Source organism: Eumetopias jubatus, unplaced genomic scaffold, assembly GCF_037043125.1.
Source record: "Eumetopias jubatus isolate StellerSeaLion01/CBP00866 unplaced genomic scaffold, mEumJub1_p1.0 scaffold_5, whole genome shotgun sequence".
NCBI lineage: Eukaryota > Metazoa > Chordata > Mammalia > Carnivora > Otariidae > Eumetopias > Eumetopias jubatus.
In genome coordinates this window covers 55,201,301-55,213,446 of record NW_028274811.1, presented here as the reverse complement: position 1 = coordinate 55,213,446, position 12,146 = coordinate 55,201,301, and the positions used below count along the sequence as shown (strand labels likewise).

The following is a 12,146-nucleotide window of genomic DNA, read 5'->3' as shown; positions in this document are numbered from 1 at the left end:
AATCCTGAACTATTGCATGGGCCTTCTGGGGTACCAGCAAACACAGAAGTGAAGGCCACAACTGGCATCACTGAGGATTTCCAAAGTAGGGTCCTTTCTCCTTTCAGAACCCATTGAAAGACTTAACCTTGGCACTGAGCAGAGAACAAACTAGAGGTGGACCTCACACTTTAATTCAACACATGAATGTTGAAGTCCATAAAAGTATTTCTCATAAAAAAACAAAGCTTAGTGTGAAGAAATACCTTCTGGCAAATGCTGGTGCTCTGAATGTTACAGCAATATAATTAGAGATATAGTAAGGTGCTATGTAGTTTCCTTAATTCAACGATAGTCTGAGAGTAGACAGAGCCCTTAGGGGTGGGGGGGGTGGTTGTTAAAGGTCTGCTGATGCCTTGTGCCTCTGTAGTTCTCTTTCAGCTTGTGATCTTGTGATGTGTCTTTTAACTTTATTAATACAAATAAATTTTAGTTCAAATGGCTGGCTGCCTGCCATCATATTCTAACTTAACAAAAGTCTTTCCAGTTATATACAGCACTTCTCCATCATTGTGAGTACATGCTAGAAGTATCAGGGATTATTTTATCTTGCACACTATACATTAAAACATTTCTTTAAAAAAAAAAGATTTTATTTTTAAGTAATCTCTACACCCAAGGTTGGGCTCGAACTCACAAACCTGAGATCAAGAATCACAAGTTCTACCAACTGAGCCAGCGAGACACCCCTAAAACATTTCTTTTTCTACTAATTTAAATTGGGCTACTATTTTTCCTCACTAAGTTATTAAGGTAAGCTATTTGTTATCATAAATCATATTCTTCAGGATTACCTCTCAGTTCTCATTTTACAATACCACTTTTCAAGATCCCATTAGTGAAACATGAAATCCATTGTAGGTTGTGACCATATTTTTCTTTTAAAATAGTGTAGAATAGAAAATATAAGAATTCATTCCACATGTTATTTCATAAAACATTTATTTAAATTTTTTGTGTATTTATGTGATGGGGTGTCATGGTGTGATAAGCATTTCTTACTATGAATGTTGGTAAAACAAAAAAGGTTTTCAAAATATAAGTTTTAGAATGAAATAAACTCTTCTATCATCTCATTTTCTTCTTCTTGTTACACAGTTTAAAATAAATGTTGCTTTGCTCATATTCCCCTTGTAGCTTCTCAAAACATCAAAGTTTCAGTAACATACGGTTATGTATTGTGCATATTTTACTTTCACCAAAATGTTTTAAACCTTAGAAAATTTAGGGTTTAGGTCTCTGTGTTAACCTCAGTTTTTATTGTGTGCCCCCAAATTTCTCCTTCATGAGAAGTTCCCAGCCTCTCAGCCCCTCAGCCTCTTCATGGTACATTTCACTTTGAGTTCATTATCAATCATGTTACATGCTCTGAGCCTGACACCCACTGAAGGAAGAGTCCTGCTGCCATCCCAGGGCCAAAATGGGGCTTTCTTGGATCATAAGTCCTTTGTCCTCATTCCTACATTTTTTTGGAGGAGACAGAACATCTTTATTAGATAATGCCAAATTATTTTCCAAAGTTATTACACAATTTTCACTCCTATCAACTGTATATAAGTGTTTCCATTGTATACACTTGCACCAAAATATGGTAACTTTAAAATATTTGCCTACCAAGTGTACACTGTTATTTCATCGTGGTTTTCCTCTATTATATCTTACTTTCAAGTCAAGGAATATAGGAATCTGAAAGGGGGCAATATTTTGATGTAGAGATAAAAGTGGTGGGGACAATAAGATATAATAAAATACAATTTCACAAGTCCAGCTACAAGGTTCTTTGATCTTCTACACTTCTCCTCTAGAATATAGCACCTTACCTTCTTTTCTTCAGATGACTTTGTTCCTTTTCAAATCCATGATGACCAAAGGAAAGATTAAAATTGGAAGCATATGAACTAGATGGTGACGGGAAGGACTGCTGAGCTTCAGTATTTGAGGTCACTTCCTTGTTCTCACTTAGTGGGTACTTTCCATGGCTGGTTTCAGCAGCAATGATATGCTTGCAGTTCTGAGGTCCCAGAGTAGAACCCATGGATTCAGGGCAGGCATTTGTAGTGATTCCTTCTATATTAATGTAGTTAATATCCAAATCACCAACCTGGTAGTTGAACGAAAAATATTTGCTGAGCAAAAGCAGGAGAGATTGGCTGAACTGAGAATAAAATTTTCCCAACTGAACAAGCTTCCACCTTTTTTACCTTGTTTTGTTTGTTCTTGTTTTGTTTTATGTAAGCAGAGAATCCTTTCATGATGTTTTTGTTCACTTGGCTGCTATCCCACCATTCACAAAAGGAAGAAGACCAAGTGAGTGTTTTATAAAGTTGTTCTTTACTATGAAACCAAAAATGGACTTTGCTTTTAAGATTGTGTGAGCCACTGACTCAAAGGGGGATATATTTTAAATACTTGAGCAAAAACTAAGGAGTAGGCAGGTTTATTTAGAAAGTAGTTTATAGGAATCTGGATAACCAAGGTAGTGGTGGTCACATAAACCTGACTCTCAAAAAAACAAAACAAACTACAAACTAAAATAAGAATAAAACTACCTAAGATGAATGGACTTAACTAGAAAACCCCAAACGTCTAATTATCTGTAAATAATAAAATTAACACCAAATCTCAGCAAGCAACCTGTTATACTGCTGCCATAAGCCTATGTACAGAATATAAGAGGTCTGGAAAATTCTACACAGCAGAGAAAAGAGGGAGCTAATGGAGGGCCTAAGACCAACCTAAAAGCAGCACTGGAAAGAGAAAGTGCAGCCTACACCTATGAAAAACAATCCTTGATTTAAGGAAGGGGCTTAAAAATATCAGTGATCTGAGGTGGCAGTCATCAAAGGCATCACTTCTGAGGGAGAAGACAGCAACAAGAAAAAGGATGACACTGTCTGGTGACAGGGTAGCAAAGGGAGAAAGAAGCAAAAGGGGAAAATGTAGAGTCCTAAATCTTCATCATCCTAATAATTTACTATGACAAAAACAATCAAGGAATGCCCAAACCAGTGCATGAGAGTCAGCTGAGTAACAGGAGATGTATAGACACTCAAACTCTCTTCCTGCAAGACGGTTAATACTTTAAAAAGAAGATAGTAATTTTACTGAAAACAAACTTGGTAAATCAAAGATAAGTAATGGGACAAATTATTTTCCTGTGCCTCATGATACAATGCACTGAGAAGGACACAACATCACTTCTGTAATAATCCTGCTTACCAGACATAGCCTGAATCCAATCATGAGGAATTATCAAACAAACCAAAATTGAAGGACATTCTGACAAAAACAAACAAAATCCTGGTCTGTATTCTTCAAAACTATTCACTCCATAAAAGACAAATACTAAGGAACTCTTGCAAATTATAAGAGACTCAAGAGATAGGACAACTAAATTTTCTCTTGCTACAAAGAACATTGGGATGATTGGCTAAAATTGAGCAAGGTCTGCAGACATTTACTACTATATTAATGGTGATTTCCTGATTTGGGTAACTATAGATGCTTAGTAAGAGGATGACCAAGTTTTTTTAGGAAATATACACCATGAAAGACTGAGGGATAAAAAGGCACCAAATTTTCAATTTGCATGAAATGGTTAATATTATATACTGAGTTTCATCATTTGCATGTACAGAAACATACTATTCAGAGTATAGTTAAGCAAAAATGTGATAAAATATTAACATTTGGGGAATTTTTATAAAGAACATACATGTATGCTTTGTACTGAATTATACAGGCTTGAAATGATGCCCAAATAAAATGAATTTTTTTTCAAAGTAGTTTATATGACAGAGTAATTTTCAAAGTAGTTTCTACCACATATATTTCCTCATTAGGTAGGTTGATAACTGAGAATTCATTGGAAACAGCATCACAAACAAGCTACCAATTTTTTTACAGTTCTGTGCCAGGTTGAGGCAGAAGAAGGAAATGAGACAAGAGTCTTCTCAGATACTGATAGCGATTATTTTAAATATGCAGAATTTGGACTCGTTATCATCCTTGCTATTCAAATAGACATAGAAAGAGTAAAAGAAATCCTATAACTATACTACACGGACAGAGTGAACTTCGTGATTTGTATCCATACTTTTAGTTTTATTTCTGTTTTCATTGCACAAATTCAGCAATCCTCTACTACATTTCGGTTTATCAGTTAGGCTGTTTGAGTTCTCTTGAAATGCATGTTTCATGTTATTAAAGCAATACTTATCTCAAGATATTCTGAAACAGAAATTATATTCTAACCTCATCTTTGGTTTGGGAAGTTTTGCAAGTTCAATGTATCTTACAGCACAGTTTTCCCCCATGTAATACTGAAGCATGTACAGTTTTAGCTACTTGAGGTAAGTGAAATATTTGCAGTATTCACTGAGGCTTAGAGCATAGAGATAAGGACTCAAGTAGTTCACTTAAATGCTGAGAAAATAGAGCAACCATTAGAATCAGAATGTGGCTAGAGCACACCAAACACCACTGCCCTGTATCTCCAAAGAATGTCCCCAAAACTCCCTATTTGTCCTAACCTCTGCTTCATCCTAGATTTCTATAAGTAGGGCTGACATTCAGCTACTTTATGCCAAAAAAACTATACCAGGTATTTACAGCTGATGTCCATTCTGACTGCTCCCTCTGTCATCCTGAATATCAGCCCAATCTATACCTTTTATACTATGCATTTGATGTAACAATGTTTGGAACAGAAAAGGAAAAAAACCAAGATATTTGACTCAAAGGGTGAAATTGAGATCTACTAGACAGAAAAGTTTATATCACAGAAAACATCTCTAAGTGACAGGGTACAATATATGCATAATAACAACAACAAAAAGGGTAAATTTCTTTATTGCTCAGTAAGCATATATATGGTGCATCTTATATGGGGATTAGGTTTGGAAGTCTGTGGAGAAGGCAAAAAATTATGCTTTGCTAAAATTACCCTTGAAAATCTCTAAAATCAACCATAAAATCATATGCAGAGCATAGAAATCTTCAGATCTAAAACTATGTTTTAATTTTTATAAATATTAAAATTTGAGAATTGCTGAGCTAGAGAAAATAAAGGATAAATCCGTATATCGACGCACATGCAAACCACAAGCCCCTGTGAGATCTAACTCACAAACCTCTGTCAGAGACTGGGTACAGCATTCTAAAGGGTTCCAACTTCCCTGTAGTATAACAACATTCTCTTTTTTTTTTTAAACATCATTCTCTTTTAATATTAAAGCTCTATAATCTTAGTATATGTTAATAGGTGTGTTACAAGGATTAAAGAAGTAATGTATATGACAGCATTATATGGGGCTGGCATCAAGCTCTTGCTCATAACTGTTTGCTGAATTTGAATACAAATATTACTTAATCAGGTCATATACACAGTTGTGTTTTGTTTTGTTTTGCTGAAAAGCTGTAGAGAAGATACTAGCTTCCCAATTGTCACTTCCTATTTCGGCTCCATGCAAGAGCTCTCACACTCTTCTCACTTGACATTGTCTCAAGACCCCTCCCTACAGTTCTTCTTGGTGGGGTAACAAGTGCTGTGCATGAAAGGAAAACCTAAGTTAAGTGCTCATATGATGAAGCTCCACTGGAGCATCACCAGGGCCACACTTAGGCTGAAATTTTCAGAGCAACACAATGATGACTGTAATTCTCATTTACTCAGGTTTTGGAAAGAGAGCAAGATCCCTCTTGTAACGCCCGTCACGCCTTACCTGATCTATCACCATACAGTTAGCATAAACTTCATCACCTCCATTCAGCACACCAGAGAGTCGGCCTGCAGCAAAGAATGTTGGGGGATGCTTGGATTTTTTGAAGACATCAAAAGAGTGATCTAGAGGAAAAATGACAACAGGACAGAAAAAAAGTAAATGTAATTTATTTTACAGTCAAACTTTACCTTTTTTTTTTTTATTTAGATTTTATTTGTTATTTGAGAGAGAGAGAGAGACAGAGCAAGAGAAAGAAAGAACAAGCAGGGGGCAGAGGGAGAGGGAGAAGCAGACCCCCCACTGAGCAGGGAGACCAACATGGGGCTCCATCCCAGGACCCTGAGAACATGAGCTGAGCTGAAGGCAGACACTTAACCCACTGAGCCACCTAGGCACCCCAAACTTTACCTTCTTAATCGAACAGTTAAAAAAAATGCAGACTGAATTTTTTAAATGTGTTCACATATTAATATCTATGTGCATGTATTTTCTGTTCTACATTCAAACCTTCTCAGTTATCTAAAACCTAAAGAATAGTTATAGATAGTATGTGCCCATTTCAAGCACTATTTTTCCAATCATAAGAGATTTTTTATAAAATCATTAGCTTTTTTTTTTTTTAATTTGAGAGACAGCATGTGAGAGAGAGAGCACAAGCAGGAGGGAAGGGCAGAGGGAGAGGGAGAAGCAGACTCCCCACTGAGCAAGAAGTCCAATGCAGGGCTCGATCCCAGAACCCTGGGATCATGTCCTGAACCGAAGGCAGATGCTTAACCAATTGAGCCACCCAGGCACCCAAAAAATCATTTGATTTCTGCTTTCAATTTCTAATAGATAAAACTAGAGTTCATTTTACTTTATCAATAACTTGGAAGCATTTGTGATTGTACTACAAGTTCATTTTACTTTATCAATAACTTGGAAGCATTTGTGATTGTACTACAAGCCTCAAGGCCACTGCAGTGTTCAGGCTCCATACCCTTTACTAACGGACCAAAGACAGTACGCAGTCTAGGAGTTCTGAATGAATACGCATACTCTTATAGAGATTGTTGCTTCTTTTTTAATTATCGAAATGTTTTTGTTTCCGTGTTCTCGGCTTTGCTACAAATAGATGAGGTTGCTCAAAGTTGCGTTCCAAAGAGTTGAGGTGCTACTGTATTTGTAGGGAACAGGAAGTTGAAGGCAGTAAAACACAGTGGAGCCAGAATGCCTCATTTCCTCAGACTTTGGCTCACTACCTTTACAGAGTTTCCTCATCTATAAAAGCAGATTTTCATGATGCTTTCCCTGTCGTGGGGTATGAGAGTTAAATGAGTTCAAACAGGGAAAGCACTAAATACATGCCTAGCATTTAGCAAGAGCTCAATAAATATTGTCAGTGTTACTACATTTTGTTATTAACAGTTATTTCAGGCATGTTCAATGTGAGGTTACTGATACTAAGAATATGGTGTTACCATCAGTATTATTAATACTATCTTAGTGTTATAGTAATAGTAAATTATCAGTGTCTGTAAATGACTTTAGTAGCGTGGATTCAAAGGTGTACTTGTAGCAGATGTCATCCTCCCTGACATTCCAGCATATGTTCTCAAGGGGACACAAAAGGAATAGTGTTGCCCCTGTTCTATCAAAAATAGCCCTAATCTCACCACCCGTCCTATGTCATAGCATAAAAGCCAGGTAAGCCCATGGGAGTGAATCAGAAAATGAAAAAAGATTAGTAACTGTTGGGCTGATGTACTTCTGCTGGAAGACATTATAAAAGTTACAAAAATATATCAACTGTATGAACCAAATGGCATCAGTTTCAGATTCTGTATTTTAACCTACCTGCTGACCAGAGAACACCAAAATAAGATTTCATCGAGCTTCTCAAGTAAATATACAGTGTAAATGGAAACCATTTTCTTATATCCATAATGTCTTCTTTTATCAATTTATATAGCTAGCACTATGACAAAGTCCACAAATACTTCACAAGTATTACCTTTATGATCAATTACTATACACTTTCATTGTAATTACACAAAGTAAAAGCACGTTCCAAAGATTATAAATCAAGAACCTGACAAAATGCTTTCAACATGTTCTGAAGAAAATACGTGCTTAAATGTCATTTTATAGAATGTTTGAAAAACAGTCATGAATAACTCAACATGGCCCTCTGAAGCATAATTAATCTAGTTTAAGTGCTCTATAATGTTTTTTTTTTTAAGATTTTATGTATTTGAGAGAGAGCATGAGCAAAAGAGAGTGCGCACAAGCAGGGGGGAAGGGCAGAGGGAGAGAAAGAAGCAGATGCCCCGCTGAGCAGGGAGCCTGATGTGGGGCTAGATCCCAGGACCCTGGGATCATGACCTGAGCCAAAGGCAGATGCTTAACCGACTGAGCCACCCAGGCACCCAAACTGCTCTATGATGTTTTAAGTTTACACACTATAACATCTGCCATCACAATTGGTAACTTTGGCTAAGCTGGGGTTTAATTTATTTTCTGTGTAATTTGATCACAATGATGTAATTTGTTAACAAAGATGGGTCCTTAATCCCTTATCTCCAATTCTGAAATCTAGAAAGCTCTGAAAATCTCAACTTTTCTTCATAAATTTGGTTCATAAACATATTTGGTGCAAAATTTGACCTGAACCACATGAGGCCATGTCTAGTTTTTATTTACCTCACCTGGTGTGAATATTCATACATTTTGCTGTAGAAATACTACCACACTGGATGATGGCATTGCCAGTCATATCATATTATAAGCACTATCCCAAAAAGATCTGAAAATTCTAAATTCCGAAACAAATCTAGTCCCAATAGTTTCAAGCAAGAGACTGGATATCTATGTTATTACAGCAGATATTAGATCAATATTTCCCAAGATTTTATCATTCCTCTGCCAAATTCACAATTTTGCCATATCTACTTACTACCTGCATTATATTCTCTAGTACTTGTTTTTAGATTGACCCACCCTTTTTTCTTTAAATAAAATGAATTTTAAAAGAAATACCTTATCCTCACTATAAACAGAAAGTCAGTATTCCCTGTCAAAACTGGAAGAGAATTATACAGACTAAACCAATGAAACCACCTTCTGACTGAATATAGTTGCCAATCAAAGCTGAGAGTCTACAAGGGCTGCTTGTTCACTGTCACGAAAGGAGATTTGGAAAGACTGGAGAGATGTTAAAGATGCAGGGGGGTGCGAAATGAACTTTCTCCTTGAATCAACAGAAAGATCAAGAATAAAAAGAAAAGGAAATACCTGCCTTACTGCGCGATTCAATGTCAATGAGCATTAGGTCGGGAAACCAGCTTCAAGATCGACAGTGCCCAGAAGAATTTACCCTACACTTTGGGAAAATTGCCTAGACCATGTCATCATCCTGTCACTTAGGTAATGACTCCACTGAGACAATTCATCTTGTTGGCAGGGGGGACATTACTGTACAAAATCACAAGACAGTGGTGACAATGGAAAAATCTCTGTCTCCTCTCTAGATCTCTCATCCGTAATCTACCACGTAAGATTTTCTGGGTCACTCAGTGCAACAATTTATAAGATTGGTCCAAAAGTCTTTTTCAGTAGAACTCTAGAGCATTCATAGCCTCCTCTTGCCAAAGGATACCAAAGGGTAATCAGATCTGCAAGTGAACACAGATGAACAAACCAGAAGATGACAGCCTTCAAAGACCTCCACTCCTTTATTAACTTCAACACTAGTCATTGCAGTTAATGGGCTTCCAATCAGCAGAATGAGATTTATTACAGGAAGAAAAATAAGTCTTCAAGAATACTTTCAAATAATCACCAGCTACATATATTAAAGTGGCTAATTTATCTTTGTCTCCATCGTTCAAAGAAAAAGAAAAAAGAAATTCAAAGAAAAAGCTACAATGGCTCCTTTTAAAAAAAACTAATCTTATCAAGATTTAAGATATATTTCATTACTTCCACTTTAGTAGCAATTAAGTGAAAAATAATTGCCAAAAAAAAAAGAATCCTTCAGGTCCTTTCTCAATAAGCATATACAGATAACATGCAATAAGAAAATCAGCTCTCTGTCTTAAATGATGCTGTTTTTAAGACAGTTTTCCCTAGCAAAAAGTTAACTTTACAGTTCTGTTGATGACATTTATTTTTAATACGTGGTAGACCCATATTTCAAAGGCAGTACAAAAGGAACCAAAACTCAACTGCCATCCAAATGGCTGAAAATTTTAAATCAGTGAAGAACAATGCATTGCGGTCATTAAGAGCTAGGGCCCTGGGCTGCTTGAATTCTAAGCCCTACTTCACCAGCTATTCGCTGTGTGACCTTGGGCAAGTTACTTAACCTCTCTACACCTCCATTTCCTGATCCATAAAATAGGGAAGATAACATATTTCATAGGATTATCGCAAGGATTAAGCTATTTAATATTTTAAGTGCTTGGACATCATGTGACACAAAGTAAGCCCTACAACACACTTGCTATTATCATACTAGTAAATGAGGCTGTCTAATTTTGATACTTCACCGTAGTTTTGCTGCTTTTATCAAATGATTTCTACCCTGGTTAGAACTTTACATGTTTCAAACCAACCCTAGGAAAGTGGAATGCATAAAACATTCCATGGGCTACATGAAGAGCTTTTAAAATAGAACTCTCTTATTTCAGACCTAGCTCACATTAGGACATTTTATAAAGTCCATCCTGGAAATGGTAACCGAAAAACAAAGTCAAACTGCCCATAAAATTTACCTCCAGCAACTCGAGGATGAGATCTCACGAAATGGGAGCGATTATAACAGAACCAACAAAGAATAAAGTCAGACAATCAGAGACAGTGTTTCCCAAGAACAAAGGGAAGATTTGAGAAACGAGGATGTTCCAACATGATCAAGTGGCCTCGGGCCAGGTTCTCACTGCAGAGTGAGTGCCTAGAGGATAAACAGCAGCTCCAGGGGATCCCCAGATCTCCTCTCTCCCATTATGCTCATTGCTCTGTAATGTGATCTAAGGAACTCTACAGGGACTCCCTGAAGCAGAAATCTGCACTTCTTTGCTATACTAGATGCTTCGGTCTGGTGACAGGAGAGACAACTGAGAGTAAACGTATTTCACCCACAGAAAGAAGGAGAACTAGTGAGGGGGAGAGGGAAAAGCAGCTGCAAGTACCTCCCTTTTTTCCCAACATTCACAACTACCCCCAAATGGGCAGGAAGCAGTTAATAGCACCGCTCAGCCTAGGGCCTCTGCAACCTGAGTTCTGGTGAAATCCAACCCTCCCTCCCAAAGCTAAGGGCCTTGCAGCTTCAGGAAAATGTGGTCTATTTGCTTGGTTATGTAAGAGACCCACATCCAGACATAAACCAACCCGGCTAGGACAGCCTTTTGCAAACCTGCTGCTGACCTGGTTTGGCCCGCTCTGGGTGCCAAGCTCGTGCCTGCCAAAGTCAGGGGAGGGCCTCTCAGTCCACCTATCTCTTTACAATGGCAGGGCAGCTTGGTTTGTTTCTTTCATTCATTCATTCAACTGTGCTTTAAGCCTAGCAGGCTATGAATACAGAAGAAGGATTTATGGAGAATGACTAACCACCACAAGATGGGTCGAGAATATTTTAGAGTTCAGTTCCTGGCACTCCACGGAAATTGTGCCCATCACAACCTAGGGGTCAGTTCTCCCCACTAACTGTATGTGACCTAGGGCAGCATTTGATACTGCAGATGGCTCCCTTTTCCCCTTTGCCTCCAGGACACCTCTCTCTCTCTCTCTCTCTCTGTGTCTGGCCTTTCCTTCTCAGTCTCTGTCACCCTCTCAATTTTAATACAGGTTGCAGTGCTCCGGGATCAATCCTCAAATGTCCCTCTTTCTCTCTCCCTCCCTCTCCCCACATTCCCTGGATGTCTAACAGCCCGGTGTCTTGTACCATTGTATGATGATGACTCCCACAGTTTTATATCCAACCCAGACCTCCCCCCTGAATCACAACCATCTCCTTAACATCTCCACAGAGTTGTCTAGCAGCCACGAACGCAAAACACAACTCTTGATTTTCTCCCTTCTGCAGATGCTCCTCCCCGTCAACAGCAACTCTGTCTCTCCCTGGACTGACCTTGACTGTTCTCTTTTACAACCAAATGAATCCACAATCTGACCTTTTCTTACACCTCCACCCACTGCCATGCCAGGGCAAGCCACCACCATCTCCTGCTCAGGCTACGGCAAGACCACTGTCCCCTAACTGACCTCCCTGCTGTCGCTTCTCTGCCCTTGATAACCCATCGTCCACAACATATATAAGGCAATCGTGTTACAAAGAAAATCAAATCACGTCTTGCCTTTGCAAAATTCTCCAGTGGCTGCCCCTCTCATTTTGAGTAAAAGCCA

General features: G+C 38.1%; 1 protein-coding gene across 1 annotated transcript in view; it reads right to left on the bottom strand.

Annotated features, from left to right (window-relative positions):
• ARHGEF28 (Rho guanine nucleotide exchange factor 28) overlaps positions 1 to 12,146 on the bottom strand; it is a 116,367-nt gene that overhangs the window by 90,907 nt on the left and 13,314 nt on the right. Inside the window, exons 2-3 of the mRNA XM_028089635.2 lie at positions 5,763 to 5,884; positions 1,860 to 2,140 (exon numbers count right to left, since the gene is read on the bottom strand). Coding sequence (XP_027945436.1) covers positions 1,860 to 2,140; positions 5,763 to 5,884 — 403 coding nt within the window. The remainder of the gene's footprint in view (positions 1 to 1,859; positions 2,141 to 5,762; positions 5,885 to 12,146) is intronic.